This window comes from Rhineura floridana, chromosome 8, assembly GCF_030035675.1.
Source record: "Rhineura floridana isolate rRhiFlo1 chromosome 8, rRhiFlo1.hap2, whole genome shotgun sequence".
NCBI lineage: Eukaryota > Metazoa > Chordata > Lepidosauria > Squamata > Rhineuridae > Rhineura > Rhineura floridana.
In genome coordinates this window covers 98,510,042-98,531,188 of record NC_084487.1, presented here as the reverse complement: position 1 = coordinate 98,531,188, position 21,147 = coordinate 98,510,042, and the positions used below count along the sequence as shown (strand labels likewise).

At 42.7% G+C, this 21,147-nt stretch overlaps 1 protein-coding gene across 2 annotated transcripts in view; it reads left to right on the top strand.

The window, feature by feature from the left end:
- MOV10L1 (Mov10 like RNA helicase 1) overlaps positions 1 to 21,147 on the top strand; it is a 65,953-nt gene that overhangs the window by 7,083 nt on the left and 37,723 nt on the right. Inside the window, exons 3-12 of one of the 2 annotated variants that reach the window (XM_061640225.1) lie at positions 3,520 to 3,676; positions 4,328 to 4,440; positions 5,520 to 5,710; positions 6,437 to 6,577; positions 6,670 to 6,815; positions 6,939 to 7,119; positions 8,543 to 8,737; positions 11,709 to 11,823; positions 18,239 to 18,416; positions 18,976 to 19,046. In XM_061640225.1, the coding sequence (XP_061496209.1) occupies positions 3,520 to 3,676; positions 4,328 to 4,440; positions 5,520 to 5,710; positions 6,437 to 6,577; positions 6,670 to 6,815; positions 6,939 to 7,119; positions 8,543 to 8,737; positions 11,709 to 11,823; positions 18,239 to 18,416; positions 18,976 to 19,046 (1,488 nt within the window). The remainder of the gene's footprint in view (positions 1 to 3,519; positions 3,677 to 4,327; positions 4,441 to 5,519; positions 5,711 to 6,436; positions 6,578 to 6,669; positions 6,816 to 6,938; positions 7,120 to 8,542; positions 8,738 to 11,708; positions 11,824 to 18,238; positions 18,417 to 18,975; positions 19,047 to 21,147) is intronic. The other variant, XM_061640226.1, reaches the window with a different exon arrangement.

Here is a 21,147-nt window from a genome sequence, read left to right as displayed (position 1 = left end):
GTCTAATGCAGGAATGGAGAGCCTCCCTGCCTATGAGACAAATTTGGCACACCAAGCTACTTTCCCCAAACAATCCTCATCTGCCCCACACCAGGCATCATATGTAATTGGAATAATGAAACTGTGTAAATAATAAATCCTTTAAATCAATGTGATTTAGCTATCAGATTGGCATCATTGTTTAAGAAGCATCAATGGAAAACTCTATTTAAGCTGGCCTTTTTTTTCCTCCTGACTTAAATAATTGATTTAAATCATTCCTCTCTGAAATTCAGCATTTCATTAAACTTTTCTATAAGTGGTATTTTCCTCTTCTTTGCCTTAAATCTGAATAGTATTGAGCTGAAGAATGAGAGGCCACCCTGATTTAGTTCACATACATTTACTACTTCATGGTGCATGATTTAGGCCATATATGTTTATTAACCCATGTTGGGTAGTTTCAGTTTATACAGAATGGGTCATAATTTGCAAATGGTCTTCAGCAGTTGATCACGGTTACATTTAGCCAGCTGTGAAAGAGGATGTCAATTCATGTAGCCCAAATGGAGACCCCTGTGCCAGTAGCCTGGCCTACCTAGTCTTGTTATGGTCTTCCATGTTTACCATTGCCAGATGTCTCCTGTATAAGGGCAATATTGGTTTTCTCCTGCTTTATAAATAATAGTATTTGCTTGTGCTTTTGTGATGGAGCTGGGCACCTAACATTCCATTTTCAAGCCATGTATTGTATGTTATAAAGTATATGCCACTGTACATCACTAGTTTCACAGTCGGAAGAATACATTCAGGCCCCAGTAGGTGGCAGACTTGTCCCATTTGTTGAAGTTCAAGTGGTTGGCTATAGCCTCCTCCAGAATCAGCCAGAGTAGAGGATTAAGAGTCCTGAAAAAAATACAGAAACATGAGAGTAGAGAATGTGGAAGGAAAAGCATACAAGTATGGATTGGTAGAAAAAGCACTGAGCATTGGTGCTCATTGGCAAATTCAACCAAGGAGTGACAATACTTCTCCCCACCCACCAAAATAGGAGAGATTCTTTGCCATAATATTTACAAGAAGCAGCCAGGAGTTTACCCCAGTGAGGCTGATAAAGTCAGTAAATAATTGAAAATTGGAGAACCCAAACAAAGCGAGCATACAAATCCAAAGCAAAGAGAAACCTTCTACATAACAAAACTGCAGACCAAGAAAATTGCATACTCCACCATGTCCCTTTAGACAGGGCCAGTTCTAAAGGGCAGCCAGGTGAGGCACTGGTCAGGGGGCCCCTCAGCGGCCCCTCCACTCCCGTGATCTGTGGCACGAGCCGCGGATCGCAGGACAGGAGCTTCCTCCTGCCTGCCATTCCCTCGCCCCACCTACTTGTCTTCTGCCTTTTAGCATTGACCTTAATGAAGATGGTGGCCGCGGTTTTCCTAAAGTACTAAAGCCCCTGCCACCATCTTAGTTGATGGCAGAGATGCACGTACGTAGCACGCATGCGTGCCATCAACAAAGATGGCAGAGGCGTCATCCCCTTAGGGAAACTGTGGCCGCCATCTTTGTTAAGGGCAATGGTAAAAGACAGGAGACAGGTAGGTGGGGGGCCATGCGTGTGTGTGCACACGCTGGGGCCCAGGGCAAGCTGATGCCCAAGGGCCCCAGCATGCCTGGAGCCGGCCCTGCCTTTAGATTCTCTTTACCTCACAAATGTTTTCATTTAATGTTCCAAGCAGAATAGGAGGCATAAGTCCTTCCAGCACAACCCTTTTCTCTGTCTTCCCCTTTTCATTTATTCCCCTCCCCCTTTCCAGAAAAATCGACCATATCACTAGCAAGATCCTAACCAACGCAAACAGAGCCAAAAAAATATTGTACCAAACATAATCCTTTGGTTAGGTGAATTGCCAGTACAATAACACAAGGGAAGAGAGAAAGGTCATCCTTACTGAACTTTCAAATTGACATATTGGTGAAAAAACAACGTGTAAAATAGCACCAGATAAGATGGAAATAGAAAGGCAGAAGAGTAAGCACTGAAGCCTGCTCATGACTGGAAATTTTCCCTTTATGCAGATTATCAGAAGCCCAACATGCACATAAACCAGAGTTCTCAACAATCCCACACTATACTCTGTGTGTCTCTGAACCATGGCAGTTGATGCCATTTCACAGTGGGCCACGCAGGCAACTGGCCAGGAGAGTCCTAAGCCCCAATTGTATGTGCCAAGACAGATTTCTTAGTAGTGAAGGGGAAAAAAGGGCTGCAGTGCAGTGCTCATGGAAGAAGGGTTACAAGAACTGTATTTTGACTGCCACTGCAGGTTTATCACATTAGAAATTAAAGAATACAGCTTTTTCTGAGTATTGTTTTGCTTGTGCAGCATCAGTGTTGTCCATGGAATGGGAGATCGCGGACCACATATCAGAGAGATGGGAGGGGGAATGTCAAGTAGTATCTCCCCCCCCCCCTGAGCTCAGGCAGGCAATGCAACCATCCGGGAAAATTATAGGTACCAGTGGGGAAGTTTCAGCTTCACTTGAATCCCACCCCTCCCAATGGCTTCCCAAGATGCAAGCTAATCTGTTAGTATGAAGCAATTAATCTAACCAGCAGAGTATATACTTAAACATTTCTTAATACAATCTACAGTGGCCTTCACACTACTCATGTAACTGATGCACACTGTGGTTGGGTACGTAAAGAAAGATTCAGGGTGTTGCTTGGCATTCACAAACTCTTTCCAGTGGTCCTTGATGAACTTTGGAAATTCTTGGAAAACGTACATATTGTTCTGGCCTAGACCCCAAAGCACCTTGCCTCTTCTTAATCCTGTTCTCTTACCAAAGCAATTTGGCAAAATCAGCCTGGATGGGACGCCTGCTCTGTGGTTCGGCCAAGGGATCTGTGAGCCCTTTTGATTTGAGTTCATCCTGTACTGATAGGCCCAACAGAACTCAGTAATCTAAATAAATGATACGAAATCATCCCCTTTTTGGGACTGTCCGCTCCTGCGTTCAAAACCCAAGATCCATGAGCCATGATTTCATTTGAGTGTTTGTGCAGAGTAGTCTTGGTTACATGACCCATATTTGCAGTGGCTGAGATGTGCCCTCAGTAGCACCCACCTGCATGTTCATACTCTTGATCGTCTGTTGCAGCTCAGTGAATTTGACCCTCATAGCTCTCTCTACATGCCTTAGTGTCTTTTGACAAATCTCAAGGGCTAGAATACTGGGAAACACTCTAGTGTCAGGCTGATCCTGCTTGCCCACCATTTTGCCCACCTGTAGAGGATCTGGCTTTTGGCCCCTTGTTTCATCTTGAGTGCACATCCAGAGTGAGGTTCAGTCGATAAAGAATAATATTTGAAGAAAGTTGGCAGCCGAGTAATTCTGAAACAGTTGTGCAGTGTTTGCATCCCGTGTGCAAAGGGGAGGCTCAGTGGACGGACCTGAGCCTTATGTCACAAATTGCACTTAAAGGTCCTGCTGGAAGGCCACCTGTAGGAGATTTTGATTTGTTTACTCTCACAGGTGGAAAACTTCTCTGATAAATGGGAAGAAGGCAGCATATGTCCTTATGAAGTGGACTTGGACACTAGGACGCTCATTGGCAGTATTACATCTCTAACTGCAGCTGGTGGTTACATCAATCGGACAACCTCCTTCTCTATGAAAGAGGTTGGTGAAGGTAACTTTTATGTCTTCCTTGATAGCTATAATCACACAGTTGTGACTTTAAATTGCAGAGTGTTGTGGGGTGGTGTTTTTTTAGAAAATTGCTTTAGATGGGTTATAAAGTACATGAACTTGTTTAGAAAAATTGTAATTTTATATGTAAATATGTTAACTCCTTTATCACTTCAGTTACATTCCAGAAGCATGCTTGCTCTTGAAAGGATGCTCTTTATCTCTGAATAAGTCATGTAATCTTAGATCTTATTAAAAACATGGACTCTTGAAGTTTAGAGTATTTTTCCTTTCTCCATTTTGAAACTTTGTTTGGCCTCTAGCATTAAGGAGAATAAAACAATCCAACCAAGAGTCTTGTGGCACCTTAAAAACTAACAAATTTATTGCAGCATAGGCTTTTGTAGACTAGAATCCTCAAAAGCTTATGCCATAACAAATTCATTAGTCTTTAAGATGCTAGTAGATTCCTGGTTTTGCTCCAACAGGCTAATGTGGCTACTCTTCTGGAAGTTGTTAAAGTGAATCCAAATTCTGATTTAGTAGCTAGGTATAGCTTGACTTTTAATGCTCCAGTTCTTTTAACTCTTCTGAATGTATCTCAAGGGGTTATTTAGCCTCTCTCAAAATCTCTTGAAATTTTATTTTCAAGGGTTTGACCCTTATAAAGGAGATTGGGTGCAAGCCGAATATGTTATTAACCCAACAACCTGGACCAGTGAAGCAATTTCTGTAAAGCCCTTGAGGTATAAGAGAATTGACAAGGTATGTCTGTTGTCTGGTTTCATTTTGGGATTTCTTACAAATATTTTATGCGATGCTGTAATGTAAAAGAAGGAAGGATAGGTAATCATAGCAGGAACTACTGTCACAGGAACTGCCCTAGCATATAAAACCACCCGCTTTGAAAGAATGTTCATTCCATTTGAAAAACTATGAAACCAGTAAGTTGTAGTAAAATCCCCGGAAGTGGGCTTCTTCACTCTGAAAGCCACACTTCAAACTCCAAGTAGTTTTACTGTCATGGCTTTCCTCTGTTGTCAGGAACTCTGACCATTTAAGTTCAGTGGAAGCTGTAAAGATATCTCGAAACTCCCATCAACTTTTCAGAAAAGTACAATTGCCAAGTATTCTTCTAGGAAGCCATGACAGTTAAACTGTTATAAAGTCAGTTTCAGGGTGGTAGTACAGCTGTACCTTTTGGCTGAAGCTTGTTGCCCGTAAGAGCACTGAGAGTTGGCTTGTGTCCCATCAGTCAATCAAGATTCTAAAAAGTGTGATGGATTTCTGTCTGAATGTCACTTACACAGTGAAATTAGGAGAGAGTCCGAGCCAAACTCCAGTCTCGCCATGCATGGAGGGGAGGGGAGGTAGTAACACCTGAATGGTTCCATAGTTTGGAAATGTTACTATTGTTCCGTAATGGTCATTGGCTGCAAACAACAACAATAATCAGTCTGTTAATTGACTATTACGCCACAGGAGTTTGAGTGATTACTCATATTAGACATAGTGCCCCAAGAGACAAAGTAAAAGTTAACCAAGCAAATATTTTGGTCGAACAACTGATACAAGAAGACTATTTGTTATGCTGTTTGGCTGTTAAGAATATCAGGTTACAGCACAGCATATAGTTGAGGGTTTACTATGTTAGACTTGCATGGCAGTATTAAAAGAGTAATTGGGCAGGTTTACTATATTAGACTTGCATGACAGTATTTAAAAAGTAATTGGACAGGTTGAAATACAGGCCCCACTCAGTAACATCAAATGGCTTAATGCATACTTAAGTTAAAGGCTTATGTTGATTTTTATTGCATCTAATGATGACTATATTTTTATAGGTTCGTATTTCCAGTGTGTGTGGAAGAATTGGTGTAGTAGATGACAGTATATTTTTTACTCTGGATTGCCTGAGACTTCCTGATGGTTATTTGCCCCATAGACATGACCTGGTCAATGTGGTGATTGTGGAGAGCAGCCAGTCATGTTATATCTGGAGAGCACTTTGTATGGCTCCAGCTGAAAATAATTGGTAATAAAAAACTACATTTCATGTAGAATTGCACAATTCTTGAAAAGATGCTTATGCTTGTGTTGAATAGCAGCTAGAAGTCCAATGTGTTTTGTGCAGACTATATTTCCCTGTTGATCTTCCTGAACTGCGTAGCTTTTTAGTCTGCAAAGCTACATTCAATATGGTTGTCTCTTAGGAAGCCTTTTATGATCCTTGTACCTTATGCCTGTACTATGCAAATATGCCCTTGTTAGTTTTTTGACATATAGTAAATCCAACTTGTATTATTAAAAAATAGGTACGTTCCTGGCTGCCTCTGCAGATGTCCCCTTTCCAACTTGAACAGTCCTTAGTGTGTGAAGAGGAAAGTCTCACACCCTCTATCCTATTTTATGTGAGAATTATAATATTTTCAGGCTACAACTTCACATTTCCTCCCTTGGTCCATTGATTGCTTGGAGTAGACATTTTTATAGCTACTTTGAAGTGAAGCCAGGAGTATTACAATAGCAGTCATCATTCTTCGTACAGGACTTGGGTGTGTTGGGGAGAAGTCTATTTAAAAACAAAATCAGTCTGATCTTATCACCTTCTGAAGGCTTTGTCAATCTTAACTTTCGAACTTGAGAAAATAAAATGCTGCAGATGAGAACACGTGGTAGAAACTAATTGGATGAGTTTTATTACATAATTGTATATGGATAGTTCTGATGCAGCACAGTTTCTAATTTTGAACTCTTAAAGGCCATCTTTAACCAATGGAATCAACTCGGATGAGTCATGTGAAAATTTAATGAAAGACAAAGGAGGGCTTGAAGTGTCTAAAACAACGAACTTTGGAAAACTCAAATTGGGGATGAGTAAAAGCAAGGAAATCTGGATAGAGTAAGTTGCAACTTTTACCTGGAAGTTCCATGAATATCTATGAAAATTAAGGTTTGATTGTGTTGATAATGTCCCCCCCTTTTTTTTTAAAGGAATAAAGGAAAAGCAGCACATTATTTAATTAGCTGCAAATTAGGTGGCTGGGATAAAGAGAAGCAATTTTGTCTTCAGGTGCCAAGTCAGAAGAGTTCTTCAGCATCCTTAGCATCAACTGCTGTCCCTAAAGGAGCTACTTCAGGTAAATATCAGAGCATATTCACACATCATGTATGGCTCATTCTTCTTTTTGTCTTTGATTGAACCTCTAACATGTTATGCTTTGTGTAATTAAAATAGTTTAATGTGGTGTTTCCTTCTGTAGAAGTTCATCCTGTGGATCTAAACAATCCTGGAGACCGTGACAGCTCTGTTACCCTTGGACAACCTGAAAAACCAGAAGAAGAGCAAAAAGAAACTGGAGAAGAGAAAACAGCAGAACCCAACAGGGATATCTCTCTGCCTCCTGGGAGAAAGATTTCTATAGTAATTGTATGCACTGCAAAGTAAGTATGTGTTCTTTATCCTGCTGTTTTAAATTTTCACAAAACAGCAGTTTATGGTCTTCTGTATTGATGGCCAGAAAACTAATGGATAGCCAAAAGGAACTGCAGTAGAATGTGCGATCTAGTAACAATAATGCTTAATCCCCAGCTATGACACAGCTTTCGTGAGTTTTTGACTTGAAGAAGATCTGGCTGTCTAAGAACAGATACATCTATGCAATATTTATGCTTTCACATCCCTCCCCCTCGCCCAGACATTTGGCAAAGGGAAGTGAGGGTTATCTGCAGTGTGGAATGGAACCACCTAATTAGCAGTTGATCTCATCAGGGAAGTAGCTGTCACCCAAGATGGAATTCTAGCTCTCTGGGGTATTCACCAATTACTCAGAACAGCAGCTGAATTAATCCTAGTTTATAAGCAGGGAATTTTGTCTTTGCAGCAAATGTCTTACTGTTCAGGTGGTTGCACCAACAAGGCAATGGTTGAAAGAATTTGTAATTAAATGTTTCCATACTGATTAAAGCAGCCTGATATATGGCCAGCCTGATACTGACCATGGCTCCCTGACATTAGAGGCTATGACACCAGAACACCTGAGTCAGTGGCAGGCAAAGAGGATGGGTGTAGAAACTTGCTTGATAAGAATAAGAGCAAAATAGGCAGAATAAATGGGCACAGCAGTGGCAAAGAAAGGGGAAGCAGATGATAGAACAGATTCAATGACACTTGTGGCTTACAATAGGGCGGTGATTCTCAAACGGTGCGCCCAGGCACACTGGTGCACCCTATGAGGTGGCTAGGTGTGCCTCAAGTATTATGAAAGTATATTTTAAAAATGAGAAGAACCCCATTTGTATAGGGTAAGCAATAGTTTTCTATAGTTTAAGTTATTTTTATTAAATATATTAATATATTTTTAATTTTGTACACAAAGTGCGCCAGAAATTTTTTATGTTTTACAGTGCGCCGTGAACCAAAAAGGTCTGAGAACCACTGCAATAGGGACAGGCTTCTAGAACAGCAGTTATTGGTGTACACTCATTAGTAGAGAGACAATCCCTTCTCTTTCAGTCACCTGAACCATTTTTCACTGTCATGACTGATGATGACCAGCCCTAGTTTTGCACTTTCTGGATCCCAACAATTTACAATCAGAGTGATAAGTTGCCAGTCTTATTTTCCCTTCATTCACAAGCATTGTCCCATGCATATGTACACACCGTTTCCCTCTGTCGATCACTCCCATGTTCATCTTCCAACCTCCAAGTCTGCTGTGTACCAAAAAAGCAGAAGACTGCTCAGATATTTTGCTTGGCTGTCTTGTTCACTGGCATGGCATGGACTAAAAAAAGGTCTTTCTGTAATGCTTTGTCTTGTTTATGGCTTTAATTAAATTCTTACCTTAGTTTTATTCCTATAAAGGAACCCTGGCCACTGCAAAGAACTCTTGTTGCTCTGCTTTTCTGACTGCGTTATTGGTCGCTACATTGAAGCAACTATAGAAACAGAAGAGGAGTTACTAATAGCAGCCACCAAGCCTTTTTCCCCAAGAAAACATCAAATCACTTCTGACTTCCATAACAACAGGGTAACGGTGGTTTTACCAGAATTGAAAAGGTACTGCCAAGTAAGGATGGAGGAAAAATTTGATTTAGTTCACATCCAAAGCTAATTCTATCTATGGGCCAGATCTTTTTCAGGATCTGCTTCACAGGCCGAATTTGACAGGTGGGTGGAAATGACCGCCTGTCAAAATCCCTTGTGCTTTTCTTTTAAAATCTCAGAGATTGGAGACTTAAAGGGAAAGGTGGAGACTCACAAAAGCCTTTTCCAAATCTTCCCGCACTTTTCTTTTGGAGAGGCTTGCAACAGCCTCTTTCAAGTCGGAAACTTAAAAGGAAAGAATTTGAAGAGTTTTTTTGCAGGTCTCTCCCCAACATCCCCTTTAAATCGGAATCTCAGGACTTAAAAAGAAAGTGTGAGGAGATTATAAAAGGCTTTGATAGTCCCCCCCCCCACACTCCTTTTTGCGCAAGCAGGAGTGCAGGAGCCATCTTAAAGACTTTGCAGACGCCCTTTTGAAGTGGCTTGCGCCACTACTTCAAAGGGCTTTTTTGCACAGGGATTTTAATCTCCACTCATCTGATTAAACCTGGCTCCCTTGGCTGCATAATTTTGTTCCTGGTGGGAACACAGTTGCAGAGCCAGTGCAGTATTAAGCCATGACTTCCTGCTCATCAGCTGATGGTTCTAACGACACCAGCTAATGGGTGGGTAAGTGTGGTTTGAGAAAAATGGCCTTTGGGAGAGGGGCCAAATGTGACTTCCTGAAGGGCCCTGATTTGCCCACAGGCCAGAGGTTCCCCAACCCACCCTATTGTATCCCATGGGAGAAAAGGGGTACAATCTCCAGCAGCTCTTACTGTTCCCCTAGTCAATAGCTGGGCTGCTTTTGCCCTCTTTTCGGTTGCAGGACAACTGACAGTTGCAATAGAGTTCTTTCTGGAAGGGTGAAGCAGCTGTTGGCCCAGCAGGTTTCACAGACAGCCACTAACCTGAGCAGTGCAGCGAGGGAGATTTCACTGCACGCTTCCCCTTGCTTGAGTGTGAGACTTCTTCCTCTCATTCCCCCTTTTTGTTGAATGGGAGAGGAATCCCTTAACATCCTTTTTTACCCCCGCACCAATGGGGCTTTTAATGCAATATTTCTACAGGAGGGTTTTGTTGGAAAGGGGTTGGGTTTTTTTTAACTGCTTCTTTACTGCATACCTGGAGAGTCTTGAAGTATGGCGCAATTCTTGTTTTGTCAATAGGAGGCCTGCTGCCCTGCTGTTTGGTATGGAGGCACCACATTTTTCTATTGAGAGATGATTTTAATCTAAATCTGAATGAATTATTTCTGAATAGTTATTGGCTTAGGTAAAATAGAAATAAAATGAATGGACAAAAGCATGGACATGCCTTGCATCCAGGGCTCCACAAGTTGTCTCCAAACTGCAGAGTGTGCAGAAGAGAAAGGTCTCTCCTTTATGCTGGCTTTGGGGGAAACGAGCAGTGTAAAAATTTTGTGCTCCTTCTGCCTTCTCCCAAATCCTTGCTGGAAATGAAACAAGGACTAGCCTCTTTTCCTTGCTCCCACCCTGAGTCCCGTAACAGGATTGGGGGGGGTGGGGAGGACTAATGGCAACCATGTGACCTTCAATGTGGCTAATGGTATAAAACACATACATGCATGCGGACATACATACACAACAGTAAAATCATTTTAAATTGAATATCATAAAGCAGTAAAACTATAAACTGCAGTAGAACAGGACAGTAGGACAACAGCCCACAGCCGTGGATTCAGATTAAAAGGTTCTCTGAAATCGCCTACAACTCAACTGTGAGTGGACCTGACAGGCTTCCCGAGGGAGGGAGGGAGGGATTTGGTGTCACAACTGAGAGGTCCCTGGCACTTATGGCCATTAGCTTAGTTTTGCAAGCTGAGAAAATGGGGGCTGGGGCTCGTCTCAGAGAAGACGTACCCTCTGCTGTTGTGGAGCCCTTCGTTTAGAGTTTTAAAGATTAAAAGCGGCAGTTGAATTGTGGCTGGGACTGGGTAACAGCTCTTCCTTGGTTACAAATGTTCATGACTAAGAATTTATTTCATAAATACAATAGGATTTTTAATCTTCCCGTGACCTAACCTTCATTCTAAATCGCAATCAAAGGATGCTACTTCGGGTGGATTGGGAGGCAGTCTGTTCAAACTGCGCATTTCTTCATGAAATCAGTGTTAATAATTCTTGCAATCTTGAATACTTTGTTTCTCTTTCTTTGGAGAAGAAATGGAAGATTAGTGTCCCAAAATATTGTCTGGACTACCTGTGCCCATTCAACTTGAATCTTAGAACAGAACTACTAGGCATGCTACAAATTTATGTTAGCAGCTCCAGACATGATACAAATCTGTATTAGCAGCAGATTTCCAATATTTCAAGGTGGCATGTTCTGGCATGTTCAGTTCAATCTTTGCAGAGGCATGTGCCCTCTTGTATAGCACTTTACTGAGGATTTAATCCAATGAAGTTGTCCCATTAGTGCAAGGACTTCTGCTAGCAAACAGGGCTTCCCCTCCATCTTCCCATGGTCTCTCCCAAATCTGTTCTGGGGTTTTTCCCCAACCCTCCCCACTTCACAGGTAGAAGTCCTTGCACTAATGGGATGACTTCATTGGATACAGGTATTGGTCTTTCTCCAAGTAGCTTTTTAAATAAGGTGTTACATAGTCTTTGCAGACCATTTCCGTATACAACTAGGTTACCACATTTTGGACCAACTGCAGCAGCCAGGAGGCCTTCTAGGACATTTTGTCTTTGTCTGAAATGGTCAGTTGCATTAACAAAGAATCTAACATCTAGCTCACAGTAATTATATATGCCTAGCATGCTGTCAGGTCAGTGTCTAGTCCCTAGCAAATTGTGGTTGATAATTTTCTCCTAATTCTGTCAAATGAAGGCCCATTCTAACTGGTTGACTTCTAATATGCAAGAATTACTTTTGTATCCTGAAAATTAACTGCCACTATGATTTTCTAATACCTTAGAAACTCAAGGAGACAACTACCAAGCTTCATTCCCCAATACCCTATTCCAGATAGATTAAGGAAATGTGTGGAAAAGAAAATGGATGTACTGATTTTTCAACCACGTCTTGGAGAGGTAGGATGATGATAATATAGCAAAGATAACACATACATAATTCAGGCAGCTACAGTTATCTCTATATAATACCCTTATCAGCAATAATGATTAGATCTGGAATGTACTTGTCTTCACTACCAACAGAATTCTATAAGGTTTGGATCAGATAAGAAATCTAGGAGTATAACGGGTGGGGGATCTGTGACTCCCAGATGTTGTGGGACTTCGTTGCCCCTGATAATTGGTCATGCTGGCAGGGGCACATAACTGTTGGGGAATCTAGCAACAGCTTGGAGGTCCACGGGTTCCCCACCCCCGGAGTACAGCAATACTTGAAAAACTTGAAATATGATTGCAGAAGCATGTTACACTGGGACTGTGTAATATACCTCTTCTACTAATTGTGGAGAGTGATGGCAGGAAGAGAGTAGTAGTGCCCTCATGCTCTGCTTGTGGGCTTTCCAGAGGCACCGGGTTGATATATCTCTGGTCTGATTCAACAGGACTTTTCTGTTCCTAGGCAAAGGATGGACACATGGAAAAGGTGGCAGCAGAGGTGTATTACTTCAGAGCTTTCTTGAAGCTTTGCTTCCAAGAATGCTCTGCTAAAGTGCTGGCATAAACGGAGTAAGACTTCAGAAGGGTCTCATGAAGGGGGAGAAAAACCTATGCTCTAGAGTTTTAGAACTTGGTTTAAAGGAGCAGTCTTCAACTAAAAAGCAGAGCCTCTTGGTATAAAAGCCCAGAAACACAAGTATAGGCTTTCTCTGTCCCTCAAAAGTACTTGTCTGAACAGGTCCAAGTCAGATCAAGTCCTCCTCCCCACCTCCCAACACCACAGTGCCCTACCTGGTTCAGGCAATAGACCTTACGCACAGTGAAGGGATGCAGAAGCCCATGGCACATTCGGCGCTTTCCAAGCTTAGAAGTTGGGTGGGGAGAAAGAGTTGTGTGAACACACTTTGCTCTCCTGTTAGAAAAACCTTGCACTGCATAGACATCAGTCACTGAGTTGGAATGCTGTTCTTCAACTATATAAAAGGCTCTCTTACCTGTATTTCTCTGAACCACTATTTTTATTTATGCATTATAGATAAATTTTATTATTATTTAATTTATATCCCACCTTTCCTCCCAGCAGGAGCCCAGGGCGGCAAACAAGAGCAGTAAAAACACTTTAAAACATCATAAAAACAGACCTTAAAATACATTGAAACAAAACAACTTTAAAAACATTCTTTAAAAAGCTTTAAAATCATCTTAAATACAAAGGGTTAAAAAACATGTTTAGGGGAAAGAAGGTTTTTTAAAAAAACATATTAAAAGCAATTCCACCACAGAGGCAGACTGGGACAGGTCTTAACTTAAAAGGCTTGTTGAAAAAGGAAACTCTTCAATAGGCACCAAAAAATAACAGAGATGGTGCCTGTCTGGGAGGGAATTCCACAGGGCAGGTGCCACCACACTAAAGGTCTGTTTCCTATGTTGTGCTTAACGGACCTCCTGATAAGATGGTATCTGCAGGAGGCCCTCATCTGCAGAGCTCAGTGATCGACTGAATATATAAAAGGTAAGATGGTCAAGAAGGTGGACAACAGTGGTTAGGCTATCCCGGTCCAGAAACGGCCGCAGCTGTCTTACCAGCCAAAGCTGGTAAAAGGCACTCCTAGCCACGGAGGTCACCTGGGCTTCTAGCGACAAAGATGGATGCAGAAGCACCCCCAGACTACAAACCTGCTCTTTCAGAGAGAGTACAACCCCATCCAAAGAAGGCAACTGAACAATCATCCGAACTCAGGAACCACCAACCCACAGCGCCTCCATCTTGCTAGGATTCAGACTCAGTTTATTGGCCCTCATCCAGTCCACCACCAAGTCCAGGCAGCGGTCCAGGGCTTGCACGGCCTCTCTAATTCAGATGTTACGGAGAAATAGAGCTGGGTGTCATCATACTGCTGACACCTTGACCCAAAGCTGATGACCACTCCCATGGGCTTCATATAGATGTTAAACAGCATGGGGGACAAGATGGTACCCTGCGGCACCCCACAGCACAACTGGCAGGGGGCCAAAAGACAATCACCCAATGCTATTATCTGAGAACGACCGTGGAGATAGGAACCACTGTAAAATAGTGCCTCTAATACCCATCTCACCAAGTTGGTCCAGAAGGATACCATGGTGAATGGTATCAAAAGCCACTGAGAGATCAAGTCAGAGTAACAGGGTTGCACTCCCCCTGCCCTTCTCCCGATAAAGGTCATCCATCAAGGCAACCAAGGCAGATTCAGTCCCATAACCAGGCCTGAACCCAGACTGGGATGGGTCGAGATAATCTATTTCATCCGAAAGTGCTTGCAATTGCTGTGCCACAACCCTCTCAATCACCTTCCCTAAAAAGGGGGTATTTGCAACCGGTTGGTAGTTGTCACAAACCAATGGGTCCAGGGTGGGCTTTTTCAGGAGTGGTCAGATCATCACCTCTTTCAAGGCGGCTGGAACCACTCCCTCCCACAGTATTGCATTGACCACACTCTGGATCCACTCGATCAAACCTCTTTGGCAAGCTTTAATAAGCCAAGAAGGGCAAGGGTCGAGAGGACACGTTGCTGGCTGCATCATCGCAAGCACCTTGTCATCGGGCTGCATCAGCTGAAACCTTTCCCAAGAAGTTGCAGCAGACGTTGCACTGGACACCTCATTGGGGACTACAGTAGATGTGGATGGGGCATCAAGATTGCTATAGAAGTGAGCAACTTTACCCTCAAAGTGCCTTGCAAACAATTCACAGTGGGCCTCCGAAGGTTCTAAAACATTTTCTGGAGTTGATGTCAACAGACTCCTGACAATACGGAACAGCTCCACTGGACGCCTACTTGAGGGTCCAATGGAGGCAGAGAAGTGGACCTTCTTTGCCACCCTCACTGCCACACAGTATGCATGGTTATGTTTTACTCACGCTCGATCAGCCTCGGAGCATTTATTTCGCCACTTGTGCTCTAGCCATTGTCCAGCCTGTTTCATTGCCCTTAGCTCACTGGTATACCAAGGTGCAAACTGGGCTCCACAATCCGGAGAGGGCGCTCAGGAGCAACCGTGTCAAGAGCCCGACGCACCTCTCTGTTCCACAGTGTGACAAGGGCTTCAACAGGGTCACCTGCTCTATCTACTGGGAACTCCTCCAGGGCATTCAGGAATCCTGTGGATTCCATTAAATCTCCGGGGGTGGACCATCTTAATCTGTCCATCCCCCCTGCAGGGAAGGATCGGAGCCATAAGTCTAAACTTCACCAAGAAGTGGTCTGACCATGACAATGGGGGGGCATCCACCCTCCCTATCTCTAGACCACCCCTTCCTCCATCTGGAGCAAAAACCAAGTCGAGGGTGTGCCCTGCCCTATGCATCAGGCCAGTGACAACTTGAGACAACCCCATGGTTGTCATGGAGATCATAAAGTCCTGAGCCGAAACACTAGAGGCAGCCTCAGCATGGACATTGAAATCACCCAGCACTATCGTTCTGGGCTTCTCCAACACCATAGCCGAGATGGTCTCTGCCAGCTCAGTCAGAGAAGCTGCCAGGCAGCAGAGTGGACGGTACACCAGCAGCAACTCTCATTTACTGTTTCATTGGCTGGACACCAGGTGCAGGCACTCACAGCCAGCTCCAAGACAGCGTGGTTTCCTGGTGACAGAGATGGAAGTTCTGTAGACCACAGCAACTCCTCCCCCCGTCCCTGCAGCCTGTGCTGGTGTTGCACTGAGTATCCAGGTGGGCAAAGCTGGGTCAGATCAACTTCTCCCAGATCACCCACCCAGGTCTCAGTAATGCACACCAAATCAGCACCATCCACGATCAAATAATGGATGAGAGTGGTCTTATTGTGTACCAATCTGGTGTTAAACAACACACACAGGCCAGTGGACGCAGCAGATAAGCAACGAGGAACCCATCCATGAGAGGAGTGGCAGCAAGGAACAAGGCGCAGATAGCCTTGCCCTCATCTTCTGTGGTCATTCACCACAACCCCGTGGCTATATTCTACTTGTGATCACTGAAATTGGGGTGGCATCACCCATGTTTCTCCGTACTAAGACTCCTCCTAAACACCTGATATGGACCCAACACGAGCCCACCAACAAAGCCTGCCGGAGCCAATTATCCCAAAAAGCCTTTGCGAGAATTGGGAATATTCATACCCATTCAAACTTTTTCATATAGGGCCCATCTACTCCCCCTCCTGTCTCACACCCGGGGAGGGCCAGCCTTCTTCCAGTTACAGACTCTCAGTCTGAAGGCATCTGGTGACTTTCTTCTACCATTCAGTTCACTGCACAGGTCACCCTGTGCAGAAACTACACATGCACCACATGACCTCCCTACCGCCAATCTCCTCTAGATTGGTTTAACAGAAAATTATAAAACAAACAACCAAACAAAAAGGTAATAGAAGGAGGATAGCGCCCTCACTCTCGGGACTCCCCAAGGGGTAACACCCTTTGGTGTCGCCCCTTCAGTGGCAACCCCGCTGACAGCATTCCCGCCGCCCAAGGGCAGCTGAGCTTTTATACCTCCTGACCCAGCCAGCAGCTGATGCAAGAGGCTGCAAGATTAACTGCAGCCTTTCTCTGGAGCCAGGATCAGGCAGGGGGTCCCAGTCCTTGCAGCACTTACCAGGGACTTCAGATGTCTTTAGAGACAGCACCCCAAATGAGCAAACAGCAAGCACCCAGATGCTCAGATACTCACTTCCAGGGCAGGTCTTCTTCAGTCCCCTGACTTGTTTATATCAATATACATAATACTAATTCTCACGTTAACGGCTCAGACTGATTTGCTAAGTAACAGATTCTAGTTTCTCAAAATAACTTGTCAAAATAACTTAAATTGTCTAATTTTCTCTCCCTTTTTGAAATCTTAGATGCACAAGTTCAGTTATATAAAGTGAATTCCAGACTCTTATTAAATGAGTGTTTGGATGATATCCAAACTTAGTCATATTCTGGGCATTTATGGCTCACTTCTGTCCTTACCATAATAATTGAAGACCAGTTCTTCTTGTTGATTTTGTTTAACTTGTGGTCTAGTAATATATTGCATGGTTTACTTGTTGTATAGAGTTGTCTGTAACCTGCCCTGGGACCACATTGTGGGGTGGGGTCTATAAATGCATATAAACAAATATGTCTTTTATATGTTTGTTTGTTTATTACATTTATGCACCACCTTTCTTTTCATCATAGAAACCCAAGGTAGTTTACATATGATTCCCAGGCAATCTCCCATCCAGGCACTGACCGGACCTGGCCGTGCTTAGCTTCAGCTTTTTGTTGTGTTCTCAAGGAAGCATCTGCATTGTCATTCCAAAATTCTCACTAGACTAATGTATGGCAATCAACTCAATCCATTCTGTGAGATTCAGGGTTCTATCTCCAAATGATTGGATGAGTGATATATATATAACCATCATCTCTTGTAGCAGTCAATAGAACAAATTTACTTGCTATATCTTTCCTTCCATAGTAAATGCTTTTCATATGGACTTTAAAGATTAAAAAAAACACTTTGGACCATGTATTCAATTTCCCTCTAAATCAGGAGTGGGCAGGCTTCAGATTTGAACGATCTACTTTCATTTTTACTAACCCAGAGATCCACCAACCAGAGCCTGGTACAAAAGACTTACGATTAAATAATTCTGAGCCCAAGAATTTGTTACGTACCAGAACTGAATGGAGCTTGTAGTCCTTCTACATGCACAAAAATCCACTTGTAGTTACCCTAAACTTTATTTTAACAGTATAATGGGGGTGTATGTATTGTTGCTATTGATTAACAGTTGAGAGTTGGAAATCCTTGCTGACCTACTCAAACCACCCAGAGATCTAACAGTAGAGTAGATCCAGATCTACCTTCTGACCATCCCAGCTCTAAATGAGCTGCTTGCCCCCATTTATTACATGGTGATTATCTTAAACTTATCCCAGGACATGGTCTGAGGTCACCAGCTTGCTAAATCTAAGCAGGTCTGAGTCTGGTCAATACCTGGATGGCTGACTGCCTGGGAACCCCTATGTACTAGGATCGGTTATATCAGAGGTGGGGAACCTTTGGCCCTCCAGATGTTGTTGAACTACAACTCCTACCATCCTTGATCATTGGTCATGCTCGCTGGGAATGATGGAAATTGTAGTTCAGCAACACCTGGAGGGCTAAAGGTCCCCACACCTGAGTTATATGATGGAAGGTGGGATATAAATGTGTTAAATAATTACTTTGAGAGATGCTCACAGATAAATTGATGTATGTTGTGGCTTTCCTGAAAGCAATATCTTATTACTGTGAGTTCAGAGCTCGATGCCCTTCATGAGTTCTTGAGAGCTCTAATGGTTCTATAATATAAATGATGTCATAAAGCTTCTTTCATTTCAGGGCTTGACTCTAGCTAATTATAAAGCAAAATTTTCTACTCTACTGTGGCTTGAGGAAATCCATGAAGAGATGGAAATGAAGGATTTCTCTATGTGTGGAGTCACCTTGGAAAAGAATGGAAATTTCTTAGTACTTGAAGTGCCAGGAATTATAGAGGGTCGTCCTTCTTTATGTCCAGGTGCAGGGTTTTCTGTTTTCTTAAACACAATGTTGCGTGGCCAGCAGATTGGTGTTTTTTTCCTTTGAACAGCTTTAAGTGATCCTGATTTTGGCAATGGTCACACCAGGTAAAAAACTTTAGTTTCTTCTATCTTCCAATCTAAAACGTATACTATGTTCATATAAACCTAAAGCCTTTTCTTTTCATTTTAAACAGAACAACTTTGATCAAAGATCCCAGATACTCAGCACTTAACATGCAGTACCTATCTGTTTTCATTTTATTTCCCATGATTTATTTTCCAAGAAAAATTCAGAGATAGGCAGAATAAGTAGGATATGTAAAGCTCAATATCACTGTCATTAAAATTCTGCAGATGGGAAAGTTTTTGAACCACAAATCATCATAATTCCTGGAGTCTTTCCTAAGGAGGATATTTCATAACAGTACTGTGCTGGTCATGTTGTCTATGATATAGTAAAAGATCTTTTCATTCAATTCCCTAGTTACAAGATGGTCACCTAATGGCTGTAATTTGTACAGGACAAAAAAACCTAATAAATGTCTTCTAAATCAGGTGACAGAGTGATATTAAAAACCCAAGACTACTTGCAACAGATGATCCAGTACAGTGCGCATATCTCTGAGGTAAGCTTCCTAGTTGTTTTGCTTTAATTGACTTTGTGTGTTTTCATTTAACAGTGGAATCCTATTCATACTTACTCAGAAGTCAGTCCTGTTGTGTTTAGTGAGGCTTACTTCTAGATAAGTATTCATCAGATTTCAGCCAAAGATTTCTAAAGAAAACTGGGTGTAAGAAATATTCCACTGCTGGTAATTTTTGAATGGTTTTATATCAAAACCCTTTAGATATGTTAAGTGCTCATGATCTCTGTAAACTTTAACAATTAAATGCAATTTCTGTTAAAACACTTCTCAGAAACATAAAAATTGCTGTTGTCATATAGTCACTGGATCGTCACGTAGTGGTGAGTGGATTTGTGTGTTCCAGTGAACCCTATGAGCGATGCCGTCGGGAGTCATGTACTCTCAGCAGGGTCACCCATGGCGGTAAGGTCAAGGGAGAGGAACCAGACAAAGAATGTCCTCAACGGCAGAACAGGCGGAGGATAACAATGCTTATGTTACAACGGCTGTGAAGGCGGATGAAGGCTGCAACAGATAAAAGACTTCCAATCATCGTGGTATCCATGCCATTGGATCAAAGCCTTTTTCTGTCAAGATTGTGTGTTGATCGTTGTGCGCCGATCTCCCCACATAAAACAAATTCATGCACAGGAGTCTTCCAACCAAACCAAAAGTCCCATGGCGAATGGTGATGGGGGCAGGACTGTGAAATCCGGAAGCCCCTAGTCGTGGACCGGCACATGGACGGTGAATACAGACTCGGTCATCCTGGCTCAAGGACCGAGGCAGTTGAGTCATTCAGCAGCTATATCCATGACTGAGCAGTCCTATTCAGGATCCACTCTGCTCACCCCATATGGGGAGGGGGCTAGAAAAGTTGTCCTAAACATAGTCTGCCTCATCTCTCTCCCTGACTGGATTACTGTGTCCAGTGGGGTCACTACTTAGAGGTTGCAAAAGACAGTTGAACTTTGGAACATGAAATATACAGGTATTGCTGGACAATACAGATAGTGAACGTCCTGAATGCAGGACTACCATCATTGCGAGGAAGTTGAGACATTTTAATATTGACATAGTAGCACTCCAAGAAACTCAAAGAGCAGGAGGACAACTGAAGGAAGAAAAAGGAGGTTATACCTTCTTTTGGAAAGGACTGCCTGAACAAGAACGACAAATACATGGAGCAGGCTTTGCTGTTAAAAATAATCTTGTGAAGCTCTTGTCAGAAGTTCCTATTGGTGTTAATGAACGACTCTCAACTCTCCGGTTAAAGCTTGCCAAAAACCAGCAGGCAACTATTTTACGTGCTTATGCACCAACATTAGATGCTGATGAAGACATCAAGGAAACTTTTTATAACCAGCTGGACACCATCTTATCAGAGATACCTAAGGAGAATAAAATTATCCTCTTGGGCGATTTCATGGCAAGAGTTGGGTGTGATTTCGATTTATGGCCAGAAACCATTGGGAAAGAAGGAGTTGGCAATAGCAACCTGAATGGAATTCTACTTCTGACTAAATGTGCAGAGCACAATCTTGTTATACACACACTTTTTGCCAGAAAAATAAATTTAAAACATCATGGAAGCACCCTTGGTCAAAACACGGACATCTCCTAGATTACATAATTGTCCATGCCAGAGATTGTCATGATGTACTCCTCACTAGGGCCATGACGAGTACTGATGACTGCTGAAGAAATCACCAATTAATTCGATCCACTTTAGCCATTAATACAGGCATACCCCGCTTTAGCATACGCAATGGGACTGGAGCGTGTACTTTAAGTGAAAATGTACTTAAAGTGAATCACTACTTTTTTTTCACTTATCGATGCATGTACTGCACTGCAATCGTCATATATGGGCATAACTGATGTAAATAACACATTTATAACTAAAATAAACATAAAATAAAATAAAGTAAGTACTGAAGGCAAGGGAAAACAATACTGTACCAATACACACACACACGCTATTGGGAGTCACAAGCCAGCAGTGGCAAAAGCCAGAATTAATGATGGGCAGAGACAGAGAGGAAAAGCAGGAAAGGAAGATGGGACAATGGAGAGGTATAAAATGGGACAATGGAGAGGT